This window comes from Grampus griseus (genome assembly GCF_964374135.1).
Source record: "Grampus griseus genome assembly, chromosome: 8".
Taxonomy (NCBI): domain Eukaryota; kingdom Metazoa; phylum Chordata; class Mammalia; order Artiodactyla; family Delphinidae; genus Grampus; species Grampus griseus.
Window position 1 is genome coordinate 103618721 of NC_139002.1, and position 19908 is coordinate 103638628.

The 19908-nt window shown below is 61.6% G+C and overlaps 2 protein-coding genes across 8 annotated transcripts; both read left to right on the top strand.

The window, feature by feature from the left end:
* Window positions 1-651: 651 nt before the first annotated feature.
* On the top strand, window positions 652-2158 carry FAM89B (family with sequence similarity 89 member B). The gene is made up of 2 exons (XM_082660834.1): window positions 652-954; window positions 1351-2158. Exons 1-2 carry the CDS (start codon window positions 655-657, stop codon window positions 1627-1629), a joined length of 579 nt encoding a protein of 192 aa, XP_082516960.1. The 5' UTR covers window positions 652-654; the 3' UTR covers window positions 1630-2158.
* A 2007-nt stretch (window positions 2159-4165) lies between these two features.
* Window positions 4166-19710, top strand: EHBP1L1 (EH domain binding protein 1 like 1). Of its 7 annotated transcripts, XM_082660159.1 has the most exons (21): window positions 4166-4488; window positions 6921-6978; window positions 7190-7285; window positions 7644-7697; window positions 7777-7955; window positions 8034-8176; window positions 8581-8616; window positions 8704-8772; window positions 8860-9022; window positions 9189-9933; window positions 11137-11319; window positions 11779-11936; window positions 12030-12078; window positions 12514-13209; window positions 17394-17439; window positions 17560-17615; window positions 17712-17835; window positions 18123-18222; window positions 19073-19146; window positions 19229-19343; window positions 19478-19710. In XM_082660159.1, exons 1-21 carry the CDS (start codon window positions 4385-4387, stop codon window positions 19575-19577), a joined length of 3348 nt encoding a protein of 1115 aa, XP_082516285.1. In that variant the 5' UTR covers window positions 4166-4384; the 3' UTR covers window positions 19578-19710. The 7 variants fall into 7 exon arrangements, with proteins under 7 accessions (XP_082516285.1, XP_082516283.1, XP_082516286.1 ...); XM_082660157.1 differs by having other exon boundaries at window positions 9189-11319; XM_082660160.1 differs by lacking the exon at window positions 11137-11319.
* Window positions 19711-19908: the final 198 nt, after the last annotated feature.

Consider the following 19908-nt stretch of genomic DNA (forward strand, 5'->3'; position numbering starts at 1 on the left):
CACAGCCTCCTGAAAAGCAGAAACAGGCGTCGCTCTCTAAAGGAACCCTGCAACCTCCTCAGCCATCCAGTGCTCATTCCCCACCCTTGAGTGAGATTTGGGGTTCCAGTCCCCTTGGTAGCTTCCCCTCCTTCCCCCGAGCATCCCGACACCATCATCCTATCCCACCTCAGGCCCAGACCAGGTACTCAGATACTGACAGGGTGTCAGTCAATTAGGGATCAATTATGGACTTATCCTCAGTCTCCTGACCACCCCCCCCTTTTTAGATCCTTGAGAGTTATAATAAGGCAGAATAAATAAAGTGTTGTGTGTGGGGGTGGAGAACCGCGAAAGAACCGCACGCTCCGCTTTTGCCCTCTTCCCTCACCCCTTTTTCCTGTTCCCCTTCTATTGGTGGCCAATTGCCTGTTCTCTGCTCTCTGCGACCTGGGGCAACGTGGGCGCATCAGCCGTTGCCCTTTTAAGAGAGGCCCTGCCCACACGGAGGGGTGGGCAGGGGGCGGAGTCGGAGGAATCGGGTAGGAACAAAGCACTCCCTGCGGGCGGCGGCTGGGCTCGGCTGGCGGGGCCGCGGGGTGCGGGGCCTGCGGGCGGCGGCCCGGGCGGAGCGTTGGAGGGAAGGAGGCGGCATCCTCCTCTGCCGGTCCGGCCATGAATGGGCTGCCTTCGGCCGAGGCGCCAAGCGGCGCGGGTTGCGCCCTGACCGGTCTTCCGCCGTTACCGCGCGGCCTCAGCGGTCTTCTCAACGCGAGCGGGGGCTCGTGGAGGGAGCTGGAGCGCGTCTACAGCCAGCGCAGCCGCATCCACGATGAGCTGAGCCGGGCCGCCCGCGTACCGGACGGGCCCCGTAACGCCGCCGGCGCCGCCAACGCGGGAACTGCCGCGGGTCCCCCCGGCCCGCGTCGCCCTGTTAACCTCGACTCGGCGCTAGCGGCGCTGCGCAAGGAGATGGTGAGTAGCCCTGCCTCGGTCAGCTGGGCGTTGCGGGGTGATGGGGGCTGCCGGCGAGCTTGAGGGTCCTGGGGCGGGGCGGAGTACATAAGGCAGCGCGCTATCTGGGTCTAGAGGATTGGCAGAAGCCGGTTGGGTCAGAGGGGATATGGTAACAATAATTAGTTACCGTTTATGGTAATAGTTACTATGTATTTTAAAATGCCTTACTAGTGTTATTTCATTCTATTCTGCTAGATAACTGTTGTCCCCATCTTGCAGATGAGGGTCAGTGGCTTTGCCTACAGATTCACAGCTTGTAGGTGGCATCTGATGTCCACAAAAACCTGTGCTTGGGAAGACTGGCTAGGGGGGTGGCTTCGACCCCAACCCCAGCCCACTCTCAGTCTTTTGCAGGTGGGCCTGCGGCAGCTGGACATGTCCCTGCTGTGCCAGCTGTGGGGCCTGTATGAGTCGATCCAGGACTATAAGCACCTGTGCCAAGACTTGAGCCTGTGCCAGGACCTGTCATCCTCCCTGCATTCAGACAGTTCCTACCCACCTGATGCTGGCCTATCTGATGATGACGAGCCTCCTGATGCTAGCCTGCCCCCAGACCCGCCACCCCTCACTGTGCCCCAGACGCACAATGCCCGAGACCAGTGGCTGCAGGATGCCTTCCACATCAGCCTCTGAAGAGCTAGGGTGGTAGGGGGCATGTACCCATGCAAAAGGCTCAGAAACTCACCCCTCAGCAAGTATTCAGACTATAGTGCCTGCTTTCCCCCATACCACCTCACCTCACAGGAGGAGGGCAAGGCCTGGGCCCCTTGGGAGCAAAACTGCCTACCCTCTCTCTCCTGTCTTGGGTTAGCTGGCACTGGGGCAGGTACCTGCGCTACAGCCTCTGCCCATGGCACTGGACCTTCACTCCTCCAGCTTGGCCGACCTTCAGTCTGGCGGTGGGGTCCAAAGCATCTAGCACTCCCTTGGCACCTCTGTGACTGGGATGAGTGCCTGGCTCCTGTCTCTTCACCTTTTGCTGCTATTGGCAGCTGCTGGCTCAGGGGCGTCCCACCTTTGGTCCCTGGGTTCCACGGCCCTAGACAAGGGCTCGCCAGGACCCATTCCTGCACCACCCACGGCCAGGAGGGCCAAGGCTCCGCGCTGGATATTTAAGTTTAGGGGCCAGCCTCCTGGGCGCATAGATAAATAAATAACTGTCTCAGCATTGTTGTGTTTTGACTGCCTGGCTCAGGGGCGGGAAGATAAGCGGTAATTCTGTAAAGTGCTGCCCCGCGCTCCGCCAGCAGGTGGTGCCCGAGACCCCGAGTTGGAAGAGGCTCGGCGGTGCCAGGGTGCGAACCCTCGCTCCCCGGGCAGAGTCGCCGATCTGCCGATCGTTCCAAGCTGCCACAGCTTGGTCCCGCGGTTGGTTGTGTGAGTGCGGGCGAGTCACTTCCCCTCTCTGGCCGGAGGCCTGGAGCTCAACGCCCCTCCCCACTCGCTTTGGGCTTTCCTGGCCGGCCGGGAAGGAAAGAGAAGGAGCCGCCCTTCTCGAGGAGAGAAACTTTCCACCCCGAGTGGGGGCGGGGTTGGGGCGGCACAGGAAATGGGTGGGCCTGGGCTGGCGGACCGGGCCGAGGGGCCCTAGGCGAGAGAGGGGAGGGCGCCTCCTGGAAGGGCCTGGGACGAATGAGTGACCTATAGGCGGGAGAAAAGAGTTGCAGAGGCAGAAGGGGGGTGAAGTGGCAGTGCTCCAGGCCTCCCCAGAGGCCAGACAAGCCCCGGAGGGGAGATGGGGGCAAGCCTCTGGGCTTGGATGCATGAGACTCCCAGCGGCGTCAACACCCTCATTCTATGCCTGGCTTCCCCTCAACAGCACCTGGGACCTGCAGGGTTGTATGTAAAAGGCTTTCTCCTACAGAGGAAACGGAGAACCGCGATGCTGGGTCTAGGAGCTAAACCCGGTGTCAGGTTCCCTCCCCTCCCCCAAAGAAGCCTGAACATTTGCGAATGGTGGGTGCTAAGGCTTCCACACACACGCACAACACCCCACAGCTTCCTGAAACGAAGAGGAGAGGAGAGGACCTCAAAGTTGCGCACTTAGGCTTACCGGCTGCTCAGCCCCACGCCTCCTGGACGCAGCTCAGCTGACACTCCTGGCAGATCAGACGTCCTGTTCAAACCGAGTATTTATCAAGGACCAGGCTTCTGTCCATTCACAGACCTCGCAGAGCGTTCACACGGGCAGACGGAGCAGGCTGATGTGCTGCTCTACGGCAGTTCTTGTAACTGCGCCTGACACCTGCAGCGGCTCACTACCAAGCAGGCAGCCGGGCGGGCTGGCGATAAGGGCTCTAATCTAGGTGTGAACAGAGCGGTTAACGCCCCGGGGCAGGCTTCCAGGGGAGGGAGAGTAAACACACACACACTCCCGTCCATGATAACGGATTTCAATAAAACCGGCAAAATCAGCCAGGTTCTACACTAATGCTTTCCAAGCTTTCATTCTCAATGATGTTGTAAAAGATGGAACTATAATTATCCCTATTTCACTGAGGTGAAAACTGAGGCTCAGAGCGTTAGTACTTTGCCCAAGGTCACACGCTTGTTGGAAGTCATCTGCTTGTGGGATGTTGGGACCACCTTCCCACTTGACAGCTGGAGAGTCAGGTTCTGAAACTGGCAAGTGGGTGCTGCCCACAGGTAAGGCTACCCGGGTTGGCCGCTGACCCTGCTCCTTCCTGCTCTGGTTAATTCGTGGGTGGCAGCAGGAGTCTGCCTCTCCCCAGTGTTGAGGCCAGTTGGCTCTGGCTCAGCGCACTGTGATCCTTCACGTTTCTTCTCCTTTCTGGGTCTCTCTTTCCCCAGCCTGTGAAATGGGGCCACCAGTACGTACCTCCCAGGGCTGCGGTCAGGAAGGGAGGCGGCCGGGGCAGGGCTCGCGAGGGCGGTACCAATTGCTGGTGGCTCCCTGCCCCGGCCCGCGCGCCCCCCACCCGGCCCACGCCTCCACACCGCCTCGGCGCGCAACAAGCGGGCGCTGCGGTCCAGGCGCCCCCGTCGCCCCTCTCTCTCCCTCCCGCGCGAGGCCCCGGAAGCCGGGCCGCCCCGCCCCCGCGCTCTCACCCCGGCCCCCGCCCCCCGCCGGAGCCCCGCCCGCCTTCCGACGGGGGTGCAGCTCCAGGAAACGGCGCGCTCGCCGCTCAGTGCTCCAGCGACACGACGCGCCCCGGACGACCCCGCCGACGCAGCCAGACCACCCAGCGGGCCCCAGCGGCGGCGGCGGCAAGAGCGGCTCCGGGTCCCGCGCCTCGGACCCCTCCCCACGGACGGGGCGGGCGGTGCCGATAGGAGCCCGGAGGCCATGGGGACCTGGGCCAGGCCAGCGATCGCGGGCCAGCGGGAGCCCCGGGTCTGAGGAACGGGCGGCGGAGGCGGCAGGGCCATGACCTCGGTGTGGAAGCGCTTGCAGCGCGTGGGCAAGCGGGCCGCCAAGTTCCAGTTTGTGGCCTGTTACCACGAGCTGGTGGTGGAGTGCACCAAGAAATGGTGAGTGGGAGGGAGGCCTGGGGCACTCCCCAGACTGGCGGGGACCCCATCCGGCCTTGGGGCCTGAGAATCCTGCCCCCAGTCCAGTGACCAAAGACGCCGCCTACCCCAGCTTAGGCCCTGGTGACCCGGGCACAGAGAAGTGCCGCTGCAGCTGTGGCATCCCCGGAGCTGAGGGTGTGGGCAGCCTTTGGGGAGCGGAGGGCAGGACTTGCGACCGGAGAATCTGTCTGGGCCCACACTTGCCTCAACTGCACTCAGGGCTGAGGGAAGGGAGGCCTCCTGGTTTTGGCCAGAGGGATGGTTCAAGGTGGCATCAGAAAAGGGAGCAAGTTTTGCCGGTCTTCGGGTGGAGGGGCTGGGACGGCAAACACCATGGCCCTAGTCCAGCTCAGAACAAGGATGTTGCCCCTTCCTCCGCTGCCCATTTGTTGAACCAGAGGAACCACCCGCCCCTTCAGCCGGAGTGGGCGCTGGGAGGCTGGATCCGTCTCCACAATATCCTTAAAAGGGGAAACTGAGCGCTGGGAGGGATGAGGAGGGAGGCGGGGAGCAGCTTAAAAGGGCCTGAGGACTTAGGAGGTTGTGGGTCGTGGAGGAGAGAGCCTGGGGAAGGCAAGGTGGTGGGGTGCAGGGAGATAGGTGAGGGGGTGCAGGACCCCCCAGCCCAGACTGCCAAAGGACCCGGGGCATCTCGTTCACATTCCCCCACCCGCAGCTGCCTGGGCCCCTGCGTCACACCCTAAATATACGTGCTTGCTAGTGTCAGCTTCCCCTGGCTGGATTAGGGCACAGCTGTGGGGGCCTCAGCCGCCAGGCGGGGCTAAATTTAGGCTCCCAAGTGAAAGCACAGGAAGGGACCAGGGGGTCCAAAGGGAGGGGAGTGAGCAGGAGGCCTGGGGTCCTTTGGGCAGCTGTCATATCCCTGATGTTGCCTGGGCCAGCCAGAGGGTGGTTCACACCACTCAGCAAGGCCCAGAAAGGACGGGCCGGCTGGGGTAACACAGCACAGGGCTGGAACTTGAACTCTGGCCTATGGCTTCTGCCTTCTGCCACAGCATCCTGGGTGAAGACAGGGGGACGCTGGGCACGGTCCGGAGAGGTGGCTGAGGGTGTGGGCACTGTCAACGTGTCTGAGTCACAGGCGGCGGGCAGGGCCTCCTGAGCTTTTTCGCCTGGAGCCCTGGCTAGGAAGCTGCCTCTGCCCAGGTCACGGCTCCCCAGGAGGGCGTGCCCAGCCTGAGTCAGGCTGCCTAGCCAGGCCCTGCCCTCCCTAGGCTCTCACTGTCTTCTTCCCCTTTCTGGGAAGTCCCCATGGCTGCCCTTAGCCATCGCCTGCAGTCTGGGGTCCAGGAGAGGCACTTGGCTCCAGGCTGGAGGGCTCTAGGCTCAGCTGTGTGCCCTTGCCTGGCCCCTAACCTCTCTGGGTCTCGGCATCCTCAGAGGCTGACAGGAGAGCCAGTTATCCTGGCTCGGCCTCCAGAGGGGCAGTGCGCTGGGTGAACCTGAGCGTCCTGGCAAGGGACAGGGTACAGGCAAGGAGGACTCTTACGTTGCCATCTGCCTGATGATCCTCTAACCATCCCCACCCTCCTGGGCAGCAGTCGGCCCCTCCAACGCAAAGGGGCCCTCTTCCTTCCAGGCCCAGCCACGTGTCTGGGACTCGGCCCCGCGCAGCTGACACTCTCCTCTCGCTTTGTCTCTGTCTCCCCACATCTCTGCCTCTCCTCTGAGTCTGCCCTGGCATATGCTGTTTCGGCTTAGATGCCACCTTCTAGAAGTCTTCCCTGGTGCCCCTTGCGAGAATCGGGGGCCCTGCAAAGCAAAGGGCTGGGCGTGGAAGGTCCTGGGAGGGTATCGAATGACAAGCTGACCCTATGCCTCTCTGCCTACTTCCCAACCTCTGCCCTCCCCTCCCGACCTTACACCCACACCCCCATCCTGGGACCCTGGCACTTGCCATCCTCTCTGCCTGGAGCCTTCCTTCTCCAGACCCTCCTGACATGACCCATTCCCTGCCCCAGAAAGATCTTGCCTCTCCTTTGCTTGGCTCTGCCCCCAAATTGGGCTGGGGTAATAGTATGCACTCTACAAATATTTGTGAGTGAATGGGCTTCTTTTACTCTGAGGCTGTCTCTCTGTGTCTCTGAGTCTGTGTTTCTTGCAGGGTACTTGTGTTTCTGTTTGTCTCTGTGTGTGCCTGTCTCTCTGTATGACTTTCTTCATACTTCCTGCTGACCCACAGGCCTTTGCCCTCTGGCCCAGGCCTCACCCTGCCTCAGCAGCCCCACCCTACTCCCTGTGGCCCCAGATAAGGGGCTGTCTGGGCCCTGTCCTGGGGGAGGGGGATGTGGGCAGAAGGGAGACTGGAGGAGATAGAAAGGCCGGGTGGGCCTGACTGAGTAGCCCCCTCTCCCCGCTCCGCCTCCCAGGCAACCGGATAAGCTGGTGGTAGTGTGGACCCGGCGGAACCGACGCATCTGCTCCAAGGTGAGGGAGGATGTCAGCTGGGGGTCCAGGTTGGGGGTGGGGCCAATTGGGGGGGGTAAGTGGGTCAGGGCTGAGGGGTGAGTGGAGTCAGGTTCAGGTTCAGATCAGAATCCATAGCAGGGAGAGAAAGATGGGGTCAAGGTTGGAGATAAGGGCAAGGGGTGAGGGGGAGAGTTAGGATTGGGGGGAGGACTCAGACTGCTCATTGTAGGCCCACAGCTGGCAGCCGGGCATCCAGAACCCATACCGGGGCACCGTGTTGTGGATGGTACCTGAGAATGTGGACATCTCTGTGACCCTATACAGGGTAAGTCTCTAGCCCTCCTGCACAGATGGGAATGAGCCAGTGATTGCAACCCTGGGCAGCCACAGGAGGCCCCGGGTGCGTTATCCATCCAAATAGAAAAGAACAGAGGGGTGAGACCAAGAATCATGGCAGGGGGCCTATTCAGTGTGAGTGGCCCAGGAGGTCTCCTTGGAGGAGGTAGCATTTAGCCACCACACGAAGAGAGCTGGGATCAGGAGAAGCCGGGAGCATACCTGCCAGGAGGGCTCAACATGTGTGAAGGCCCCACACAATCACCTCCGGAGCCAGCACAGGCTCTTCTCCCTGCCCTGTCCCCGCCGCAGCAGCCTCTGTACTCACCGGTGCCCCCTTTTCCCAGGACCCACACGTGGACCAGTACGAGGCCAAAGAGTGGACGTTTGTTATTGAGAATGTGAGTGGCTGGGGCGGGCTGGAGCCTGGGGTCTCGGGGACTCTGGGGCAGCACTGATGCTCCTTCTTCCTGCCCCCAGGAGTCCAAGGGGCAGCGGAAGGTGCTGGCCACAGCCGAGGTGGACCTGGCCCGCCATGCAGGGCCTGTGCCTGCCCAAGCCTCACTGCGGCTGCGGCTGAAGCCCAAGTCGGTGAAGGTGGTGCAGGCCGAGCTGAGCCTCACTCTCTCTGGGGTGCTGCTGCGGGAGGGCCGCGCCACGTGAGTGTCCAACTGCCCTCCTGGGCCCTAGTCTATAACCTCTGACCGTAGCCCTCACCCCTGATCTCTGACCCCCAGGGATGATGACATGCAGAGTCTTGCGAGCCTCATGAGCATGAAGCCTAGTGACGTGGGCAACTTGGAAGACTTTGCTGAGAGCGATGAGGAGGATGCTAATGGCCCAGGGGGCCCGGACGCGAGGGTTCGTGTCCTCCAGCCAGGTGGGCTCACAGCTGTGGACTGAGATCGCCAAGACCTAGGGAGGGTGGAGGATGACCCGGGCCAAAATCCACTTGCTCTTTTGGGGCAGGGCCAGCTTGTGCACGCCCAGTGGTCGGAGCGCACTATTGCCAGGTGGTCCCAACCTGCCCAGCAGCCCTGATTGTCCTGCAGAATGGGTTTCCAGTACCTCCCGGTGCCCCTGGCCCTCTCCTCACCCCTGCCCACGCGCCTGCCCCGAGGCAGCTGGGCCAAAGGCGCAGAGAGGGGCTGCAGTCCAGCCTTGCCACCCCTCACTACCCAGCCTCGTCCCTCCCTTTTGCTTGTTAAGGCTTTTTTTTCCATCTGTCCTTGTTGGTCCTGTCTCTCTTTTCCTCTGCACCTGTGGGCCTGTCTCTTCTCGTAGGCCGGGGCGGTTCCCTGAGGCTGGGGCGTTTCCCAGGTAGGCCCAGCATTCTAGTTGTGGGGAGGGGGTCAGACCTGCAGGGCCCTTCCCTGGGCTGACCTGCCCCCAACGCCCCACCCCCAGATACTTCTCGGGAGCTGAAGACACTCTGTGAGGAGGAGGAAGAGGGCCGATTTCGGCCCCGGCAGGCAGGTGAGGCCCAGGCTGGGGCTGGGACGGTGGAGACTGGACCTCCAGTCACAGGGCCCAGGCCTCAGCATCCCCCTTCCTTCCCCCCAGCTGCCAGCCCTTCTAGTGCCGAGGATACCAGCCCAGCCCCTGTGAGTGCCCCTGCGCCCCCAGCCAGGGCCTGCCGGGGCCAGGGGTCAGAACCAGCTCCTGTAGCAGGGGGCCAGGTGGGGCCCAAGGCCCCAAGGCCCCCCGGAACCCCACCAGAGACAAGGTGAGCTTTGGGGTCAGCCCCAGCACCCCACCCTGTCTACTCTTAAGAAGTTGCACACCCCTTGCCAACCTGCCTTTCCAGGGTCCCAGCAATCTGAGAGGTGGGGGGCGCTGAGAGCGGGGGGCCAAACGAGCCCCTGCAACGCACCCTCCTGCTCTCTCCTCAGGTCCTCAAGACAGCCAGGCCAGGACGCGGCCCCCAGCCCGGCCCCTCGGCTCCGGAAAGGCTCTGATGCCCCCTGGCCCCCAGTCCCCCAAGGGGGAGATGAGGCCCCCAACGCCTCAGGGGCTCCCCCAACAGGCGTGAATTCTGCTGTGGAGACCCAGGCCTGGGCAAGCCCTCAGAAAGGGACAGAGGCCCAGGGAACCGGGCTGGGCCCAGGCATTGAGGACAGAGATTCCAGCAACTCTTTGGAAGGGCAGAAACCCAAGGTTGAAGAGGGGGGCATTGGGGACAGGCCAGAGGCTAGTGGGGTGGACACTGAGCATGGGTCAGGAGTCAGAGAGGTGAACAGTAAGAGGTCAGAGGTCAGAGCTGGGGAGGCTGAAGAGAGTTTAGAAGTTGGTCAGGTGGATGCTGAGCAGAGGTCAAAGGTGAGACATGTGGACACTAAGGGACCAGAGGCTACAGGGGTGACATCTGAGGCAAGATTCAAGGGAACTCCTGAGGCTCCTCCAAGGGGCTCTCAGGGGAGGACAGGGGTCAGGACCAGGGAAGAGGCTCCCACCATCCTGAGCCCACCCCCAGCGGAGCCGGCAGGGCAATCCAGGCATCTCAGTGACCTCAAGGGGGCCAGGGCTGCTGCGGGCCAGGAGAGAGAGGGTGCAGAGGTGAGGGGTGGAGCCCCTGGTGTTGGGGGGACAGGCCTGGAGCAGGGCCCCTCTGCTGGAGCAGCAAGCGCCAGGCCCCAGGTGAGCCAGTACCAGGGGGCCCCACCAGCAGCTGACCAGGGGGTGATGTCCAGGGATATGAGGGTCCGGGAAGTAGAAACTGGGGATTTGAGGGACCTGGGAACAGAAACTGGTGTGACAGAATCAGAGTTATTGGGGACCCAGAGAACAGAAGTGGGTGGGTCAGGGTTCCCCGAGATAGAGACTGAGACAGCAGAAGTGGAGATACTGGGGACCCAGGAGACAGAGGCAGTGAGATCAGGGGTCCTGGAGTCAGAGGCTGCTGAGATGGCAGAGTCTGAGGAACTAGGGACCCAGAAAACAGAAGTCAGCGTTTTAGGGGTCCCAGGGGCAGAGGCCGGGATGGCAGAGTGTGAGGTACTGGGGACCCAGGAGACAGAGGCTGTGGGTACAGGAGTTCTGGGGACGAAGACTAGGATATCAGAGCTTGAGACACTAGGGATCCAGGAGATATCTGGGGGTTCACGGGTACTGAAGATAGAAGCTGATACAGCAGAATCTGAAATATTGGGGGCCCAGGAGACAGAGATGGGGTGTTCAGGGGTCTCAGAGATAAAATTTAAGATAACAGGGATGCAGGAGACAGAGTTATGGGGTTCTGAGGTCCCAGGGATCGAGACTGAGACGGCAGAAGCTGAGATACTGGAGACCCAGGAGATGGCAGCTGGGGGTTCACGGGTCCCAGGGATGGAGACTGAGACACTGGGGACCCAGGAGACAGAGGTTGGGGGTTCAGGGGCCCCAGGGACAGAGACTGAGACATTGGGGACCCAGGAGACAGAGGTAGGGGGTTCAGGGGCCCCAGGGACAGAGACTGAGACATTGGGGACCCAGGAGACAGAGGTAGGGGGTTCAGGGGCCCCAGGGACAGAGACTGAGACATTGGGGACCCAGGAGACAGAGGTGGAAGATTCGCAGTTCTCAGGGCCAGAGGCTAGAATGGCAAAGGCTCAGACTTCTGGGGCCCAGAGGGCAGAGACTGGACTCTGGGAGACCCTCAGATATGAGGCTTTAGGGGCCCCAGTCACAAAGCATGGAATTTTAGGGTCCCAGGGAGCAGAGGCAGAAACTACAGTTTTGAGGGGCCAGGAGGTGGAGGCTGGGACTTTGAGAGTTTCAGAGGCCATGTCTGGGGTTTGGGGGGCCGAGGAAGCAGAGACGGAGGTTTCGGGGGCTTCAGAGAACCAATCTGGTATTTTTGAGGCCCAGGAAGCAGAGGCTGGGGTCTCAGGAACCGAGAAGGGAAAAGAAGCTGAGGGAAACCTCCCAGAGGCCAGCCTGATGGAGGCGCAGGTGGCCAGTGGGGCAGGGGCTGGGGTGCCCAGGCCCTCGGGGGCCTTTTCCCCAGAGGAGCCTGAAGAGGACAGGAGGCTGCCGGGCAGCCAGGTAGGGATGGGGGCCGCCGAGGGCCCAGTCTGCTGCTTCCCACTAACCTGGGCTGAGCTAACGGCGGCTCTGCATGGACCCACCTGGCCGACTGGGGTGGGGTGGGACAGGAGCTCAGCTTCAAGGAGCCCCTCACCCCCTCCTCTCCGAGGGTGCCCTGGCTCCCCCGCCCTGTCTTCCCTGGGTTGCATGGAGCGGGATGCCCCGAAAGCTGAGTTTCTGGGCTGACCTTGAGGTGTGGCTGCTGGGGGGCCTCTGATATCGCCTGGGGGCCACTGACCTTTTAGGTGACCTTGGTAGATAACACTGGAGCTGGAAACCCTTTTGCCTGACCCTAAGGCCCTGGCCAGTGGTCCGTGGTGACTCCTGCAAACCCAGAGCTGGAGCTGTTTTGTGCCCGAGGGGCAGAGGGCACAAGTCCCACGTCCACATTCCCTAAGCCCATCCCTGTGTCCCCAGGCACCACCCGCCCCGGTCAGCTTCAGTCAGTCCCTGCTGGAGTGGTGCCAGGAAGTCACCGCCGGCTACCGTGGCGTCCGCATCACCAACTTCACGACATCCTGGCGCAACGGCTTGGCCTTCTGTGCCATCCTGCACCGATTCCACCCGGACAAGATGTGAGCTGCCAGAGGGAGTGGAAATGAATGGGGGAGGCTGCCAGGAGGGGAGGGTGGTGTGAATCCAGCCTCTGATCAGTGCTCTCTCTGCAGCGACTTTGCCTCCCTGGACCCACTCAACATCAAACAGAACAACAAGCAGGTGAGACAGGGTGGGAGTGGTGCCTGGAGGGAAGGAGGATCCAGAGCCAGGCCTAAGCTAAGATTAAGTTCCTTGTCCCCTCTGTGTGTAGGAGAGGAATCTGTGGGCTTCATGGCCCCAGCTGTGGCTTTTGGAAGTTCTGCCACTTAGTTACCCTTTTGGTCTTTATAGTTTTCGTTTTCCTGAGTTTAGCTTTGTTTTTTTTAAGCATATTTCCACCAGATGGTTTTTCCCAAAAGCACCCCGTTTGGTGTGCAGTTGCTGGGTAACGCAGGGGCGGGCCATGTTGCTAGATTTCCCCCAATAGGAAGGTGAAGGCGTTGTTGGCAAACCCAGGCGTGCCAGTCGCAGGGACCTCCTCGTCGTTCCGGGGCGGGGCGGCAGGGTCGCTGGCTGACCCGCCGCCGATGACCCGAACGAACGCACCGTCCCTAGGCCTTTGATGGCTTCGCGGCCCTGGGCGTGTCGCGGCTTCTGGAGCCGGCGGACATGGTGCTGCTGTCGGTGCCCGACAAGCTCATCGTCATGACGTACCTGTGCCAGATCCGCGCCTTCTGCACGGGGCAGGAGCTGCAGCTGGTGCAGCTGGAGGGCGGCGGCGGCGCCGGCACGTACCGCGTGGCCAGCTCCCAGTCGAGCCCGCCCGACGAACTGGACACCGGCGGCCTGGCGCAGCGGCTGCGCGAGCACTGGGCCCAGGAGCCCCAGGAGGCCGGGACCCGCGCGGACGGGACGGCCCCCGAGGCGGCCTCCAAGGACCGCGGGGCCGAGGAGGCCTCCAAGGACCGCGGGGCCGAGGCGGCCTCCAAGGACCGCGGGGCCGAGGCCGCCCAGGAGCCGCGCTCCGTGGAGGCCCCGGCAGACGGCCCTGGAGCCCGGGCATCCGTGCCCCCAACAGAGGGGCTGGTGAACGGGATGGAGGCGCCGGGCGCCGCGGGCGGCGTGAGGCTGCGGCGGCCGTCGGTCAACGCGGAGGCCGGGCCCGTGCCCCCGCCCCGCGCGCACGGCTCCTTCTCCCACGTGCGCGACGCTGACCTGCTGAAGAAGAGGCGCTCGCGGCTGCGGAACAGCAGCTCCTTCTCGGGGGACGACCCGGACTCGGGAGCCGCGGGAGCTGCTGGAGCGGCGGCGGTGAGTGCCCTCCAGCGGCGCGGGGGTCGGGGGAGCAGGGCAGAGCAGGGGCGGGTCTTGAGGGACCCCAAGGGCAGGGCTGGCGCGGGGCGGGGGGCGGTGGCTTCAGGGCGGCCGGCCTCTGCAAGATGCGGGTAGGCGTCTGATTTGAGGCACCGGTGCTGCGGAAGTCCCGCTCGAGGACGAGATAGCTCTGCCAACTCCTCAGCGGGGGCGCCAGTGCCCAGGCCGGCGACCCGGCGCCAATTTTTTTTTTTAAATGAATTTGTCTATTTATTTATTTTTGGCTGAGTTGGGTCTTTGTTGCTGCGCGTGGGAGCAGTGCGCGGGCTTCTCATTGCGGTGGCTTCTCCTGCTGCGGAGCACGGACTTCAGTAGTTGTGGCTCGCGCGCTCTAGAGCGCAGGCTCAGTAGTTGTGGTGCACGGGCTTAGTTGCTACGTGGCACGTGGGATCTTCCTGGACCTGGGCTCGAACCTGTGTGCCCTACCCTGGCAGGCGGATTCTTAACCACTGCGCCACCAGGGAAGTCCTGCCGCTGGCTTTTGCTGCCAGCCTTGGCCAAGATGCAGGCTAGTGATTTTTAACGCACGGCAACCAGTTAGTGGAATCAGGCTGTAGCAGGAAGTTCCTAGAAGGTTCCGTGTAGTCAGCGCTCTTTATGGACTGTTAAGTGGGTTGGGGCGTTTCTTTCCCTGCTGGTGGCGCGGGGTCTACCGGCAGCCACCACTTTCCTGTAAGCTGGGAACAGGGTTTCTATACTCAAGGGAGCTCTCCAGGGCCTTCCAACCCCAAGATACTCTGACTCGGATCCTTAACTCCAGACACTGGAAACCAGTTTCCTCTCTTCTCTGATAATGTAAAGTTGGAGATGGGAGACTCTGCTGGGTGCCCATGTTCCCCCATCCCTTGCAGGTCTCAGGTCAGCCTCCCAGGGTGTCTCAGCCTCTCAGGGTGTCTCCCTAAAGAGGAGATGGTTCCAGAGAGGGCAGGGATTTGCTCAAGGACTCACAGCAACTGAAGTCCCGGCCATGGGCTTTCCAGCAGCACCGTCCTGGACAGCAGGGGCAGCTCTGTCAGGCTGCTTCAAGCCTTCAGCTGTCCAGGCATGACCCCTAAGTTCTAAGGAAAAGGGGGAATAAATTGGGAGAGGCTTTTTGGAAGAAGCAGCCACTTGAGCCAGGCTGATAAGACGGGCAGCTTTTCCCAGGTGAAGAATTGGAGGGCTGGTTCTCAAGAGGTGGGACCTCACAAGTAAAAATGTGGCAGCAGGAAAGCTCAGGTCTCATTTAGGGAACTGCCAGCCACCTCCCTTAAGGTCCGCAGGCGGTGATGAGGCTGGCCTGGAGAGCAGGACCCCTGAGTGCAGGGTCAGAGGTGCAGCATTGAGCCTATGAATGAGAAACAGGAAGGGCATTAGAGGCACCCATAGGAACTGTGCTCTTCTGGCCTGTGTTGGCCTCTGGCCAAAGCTGCCTTAATGTGTCTCAATGGCTCTTTATATGTTAAAACAGGAGGCTCCATCTTTCTGGGCCCAAGTCCCAGCATCTGGTCCTTCCAAGCCAGGCCCCCCTCCAACCCTTGTCCCACAGGAGATATATGACCCATGGGGCTGGAGGGGATGCTTCCTCATTGGCCACTCCCATCCCCCATCCCCCATGCGTACAGTAGGAGGACGTAGGGCCTGCCCCTGGCCTTGCGAGCTCCCAGAGACCTGGATGGGATGAAGTCAGTCGCCTTGAAGCTGGGGCAGGGCTGAAGCAATGCCATGAGGAGGGCAGGGTGCCTCTGCTGTGGCCCAGCAAGGCTTCCTGGAGGAGGGGCCACACATGAGGGTGTAGAAAGGGGAATTTGGGTCAGACATGAGGAAGCGTTGGAATTCCCATCAAGGCTGCCATGAGTAAGCTTAGTTGCTGCTGAGGTTGGGGCTTCTCCACTCCTGCATCCGCCTGCCCTATTGGTTGAGCACTTGCTTCATGCCTGGTCTGCCCCCTCAACCCCTCAGCAACTGCTCCTTCTAGGAAGGAACAGTTACCCCCTTTTGCAGGTGGGAATGTTGAGGCTCAGGGATATGAAAAGATAAAGGGAGTTGATACTGGTGTGAACCCCGGTTCCGACACTGAACTCTAAAATGGCGCCCTCTACTGGGCCCAACACTATGAACTGGCTGTGTGACCTTGGACGAGCCACTTAATCTCTCTGTGCTCTTTTCCTGAGGATGAGAAGTAAAGACATGAAAGCTTTTTGCAAAGTGGCATTGAGGTACTCCTGCAGGGTGTTGTCAAAAGAGGGGAACTGTGAGGGACTTCCCTGGCAGTCCAGTAGTTAAGAATCCGCACTTCCACTGCAGGGGGCCCGGGTTCGATCCCTGATTGGGGAACTAAGATCCCACATGCCGCACGGTGCAGCCGAAACAAACAAACAGACAAACAAGCAAACAACAAAAAAGAGGGGTACCCCAACCTGAGTGTACTCTGTTAAAAAATTTTCTTTTAAAAAGGGGGGGGGACTGTTTTTCCCCAGATGTCTTTCTGGAGCCCTGTGTCCTTTACGTACAAGGACACAGGCCCAGTGCGTGTGACTGGGCCAGAGGCAAACAGCAAATTGGTGGCCAAGCTTGGGAACAAACTTTTGGATTAGACAGCCCTAGGCCTGGGCCGGCCCTGTTTGAGTGTCATTTCTGACCCTCTGTTTCCTCATCTGTAAAGTGGGGATGGTAACCTTCCCCGCCTCACAGTGTTCTTGGGAAAACTAAATGAGTCGACGCACGTACAGCACCCAACACACAAATAGATGCTTAATGCATAGATGCTTAATCAGCCGTTACAGTTAACCGGTGCGCCCTGAGTGCATTCTCTGGACCCCAACCTGTCTGCAGGGGCCGCTGCTGCTTAGGGAGACAGGCGTAACCCACAGCTGTGACGAGGGAGGCCCTGGGGGCTAGGGTGGGAGTCGGGGAGGCTTCAGGAGGCCTGATAGTTAGGGAGGGAGGAAGAAAGCCCTGTGAAGGGGCCCCTGGAGGAGGTGGGGCCGAGCTGGGTCAGGAAGGTCGAGTTGGCGTCCAGCTGCCCAAGACAGAGCCCGCTCCAGGCTGAGGAAACAATTTGGGGAAGCGAAAGTCCACCACTGGGCCCGGAGGGTGGCATCTGGGTGGGGCCCGGGGCAGTAGGAGTTGAGGCTGGATCTGCCACCAGGCCGTGGCAACGAGGCTGGGAGCTGAGAGGGGGTGTGAAGAGAGTGACACCATCGGGGGCGAAGGTTTAGGGAGACCCTTCAGTTGTGGCTTGAGGGTAAAGTCAGCAGGCAGGGCGTGGGGGGAGGCTGGTGAAGAGGCCGCCACCTACCCAGGCCAGAGAGGAGGGCCCCTGAGCAGGGGACGTCCAGGGCTGCCTCTCAGAGTTGCAGGGTGGGGTGGACTCAACACTTTCAGAGTTGCAGGGTGGGGGTGGCTCAATACTTTCTCCCCACCTCGCGACCTGGAAAGGTGGCCAGAGCAGGAGCCATCAAGGGGGCCTGGCTATTAGCTGAGCTGAAACTTGGGGGCCCCCAGGGCTGACAGTGCCAGCAAGTTGCCAGGGGCGGGGCACATGAGGGGCCAGCGCTGCCCTTCCCGGCTGAAATTGGTAGGTGCAGCTGCCTGTTCTGTTCCAAGTGTTATTCGGCGGGCACAGCATTCTCTAGGTGTGGGGACTGAGAAGGTGGGAGGGTGCCCCGTTTGACCAGGAGACGGAGGTACTGGTTGCCACGTCAGCTCAGCTCAGTGTCACTGAGCGGGGCCCTGGCCATGATGGGGATGCTGGCACTAGGTGACAGAGTCTGAGGTGACCTGAGGGAGATTCATGGGGGAGGGGGCAGAAGGGGGAAGGAGAGGCCCCAGCTGGGCCCCTCACAGCCTTTCACCCCCGACTCAGAAAAGCCCTGTGAGGCCCCAGGAACGAGGACTGCGAGGCTCGGCCAGTGGGAGGGGACTGGCCCAGGACCACAGGGCCAGGCGTGGTGAAGGCCTTTGCTCTAGGAGGTGCTTCCCCAGAAGGGATGGGGGTGGAGTTCTGTGCATGCAGGACCTCCAAGCTGCAGGGCCTGGAACTGAGGTCCCCCCTCCCCTGTGTGAGTGGGGCTCCGGCTGGCCCCAGGGCGGGCTGTTGGGGAGCCGCTCCAAGCCCTTACTGGCCTCCTCCTCCACAGGAAGTCGTGAACCCTGACCCCAGCCCTGCCCCACAGCAGGCCCCTGGTGAGTAGTTTTGAAGGGGTGGCGACTCAGCTGAACTCAGGCTGCTCACAGATCCTGAGCTGGGGACCTTCTGGGGACAGATGTCAGTTGGGGGTGCCTTAGCCTGGTATCTGTCCACAGGTGGGAGTCCCCCATCGGAGGAGCTACCCCCAAGCCCAGCAGAGGAGGCTGGGCTGGTAAGGAGGGCTGAGGTGGGAGGAGTGATGGGTGGGCTTCCTAGGCAGGGCTTGGGCTCAGCCCACCCTGTCCCTTGCCCCCGCTTTCCACCCCAGCAACGGTTCCAGGACACAAGTCAGTATGTGTGCGCAGAGCTACAGGCCCTGGAGCAGGAACAGAGGCAGATAGATGGGCGGGCGGCCGAGGTGGAGACGCAGCTGAGGAGCCTCATGGAATCAGGTGGGGCGGGCATCTGGAGTCCACACCCCAGCACGTGCCACCACGGCTACCCCACCCTGCAGCTCTTTCTGACCCTGGGAGGAGTGGGAGGAGACAAGGCTGGGGTCATCTCCCCATTTACAGCCGGGCACCCTGAGGCCCCCCGGCCGGGAAGCAGCTTGCTGGAGGCGCACAGCTCAGGTTTCTGAGATGCCACAAGGGAGCAGACACCATCCCCCACCCCCAGCCTCCCTGCTGCTGACACAGGGGTCAGTGGCAGGCCTGGTGACTGCCCTGGCCCGATTCAGGTGCCAACAGGCTGCAGGAGGAGGTACTGATCCAGGAGTGGTTCACACTGGTCAACAAGAAGAACGCTCTCATCCGGAGGCAGGACCAGCTGCAGCTGCTGTGAGTGTTGGTGCTTCCCTGTCCAGGCCCCACCCCTGCCCACCCAGGGCCGGCAGAGCAGATGGAATCTTAACTACTCTAATTAGAACTGTTCACTGCTCTCTTCTTTCTCTGAATTTTTTTTTTGAAGAAATTGCTCAACCATCTTAATTTTTTCCATAATTTCCTGTATAAAATGTATACTTCTTAAATTGGTACTGTTTTTATGAATAAGAAAATCGAGGCCCAAAGAAAAATGTGGCAGGTCAGTGCTGAGTGCCCCAGTTGGACCCTGTTCCTTTACAGGAAGGAACACTGAGCCTGAGAGACAGCTGAGCTGCTTTCCTGAGTGGGCTCAGGAGCAGTTCTGGGCTTCATGGCCTTTATAGCCCTGCGTGGTGGAAGTGGTTTTGCCTCCCTTTTACATCTTGGGTCATTTTTCAGAATAATTTTAGTCCAATACTTGCTGCTTATGAATAATATCCATCTGAATAATCCTTCTGGGTTTCTTATTTGTTGAAAAGGGGGTGGGATGAGGGGAGGAGACGATATAAACTCCCAGCAGCTGGGGAACAGTTGAAACAAGAGGGACTTCCCTAGCGGTCCAGTGGTTAGGACTCCGTGCTTCCACTGGAGCGGGCCGGGCCGAGGTCTGATCCCTGTTGAGGGAACTAAGATCCCGCATGCTGCCCAAAAACCAAAAACAGAAGAGATGATTCCAAGCTGGGACTAGGGTATAGCTCTGACCTCCGTCCAGCCATCTATGGGAACTGGCGGTGAGGTGGGGGGCGGGGGTGCCAGGGAGCGGTCCGAACCCTGGGCGCTCCCTGCCATTCCTCTCTCCCTGACCTGGCACCCCACCACCCCCCAGCATCGAAGAGCAGGACTTAGAGCGGAGGTTCGAGCTGCTGAGCCGGGAGCTACGGGCCATGTTGGCCATTGAAGGTGGGAGATGGGGCCCGGGGGCCGGGGACCAGGACCGGGCAGGGGCTGGCGCCTCCTGACCCTCAGCCTCCTCTGTCCTCAGACCGGTTGAAAACGGCCGCGCAGCAGCACCGGGAGCAGCTCCTGCTGGAGGAGCTGGTGTCGCTGGTGAACCAGCGCGACGAGCTGGTCCGGAACCTGGACCAGAAGGAGCGGACGTGAGTGGGGCCGGGATGCGCTGGGAGCTGGGAGGCTCCAGGGGGGCTCTCGGAGGCGTGCTCGGTCTGGACCCCGGGGGTGGCCTGCCTGTGGGGCCCGACGCTGGGGCTGACTTGAACCCGTTCCCTCCCAGAGCCCTGGAGGAGGACGAGCGCCTGGAGCGCGGCCTGGAGCAGCGGCGCCGCAAGCTGAGCCGGCAGCTGAGCCGGCGCGAACTCTGTGTGCTGAGCTGAGGCCGCGAGGGCCCGGACGTTTTCGCCCCTCCCGGTCCGTCCAGACCGCAGCTTTTCTCCCCGTCGCGCCCGGTCGCCGCTTCGGGCCTGCGCTCCGGAGGACCGGACCCTCCCCGATGCCGCGCGTGGCCAGTAGGGGCCGTCGTCACCCTTTACCAGGAGGGGACGCGCGGCCCTTCAGGCCCCGACGGACAGGGGCGGCTGGGCGGCCGCGCCGCCCGGGCGTATTTATTAGTCCGTGTGAGTGTGTGTGCGTGTGTTCGTGGTGGGCTGGGGGGTCCCAGGCACGCCCCCCAGAGCCCCTCCCCGAGGGCAGGACCCGGCCGGCCAG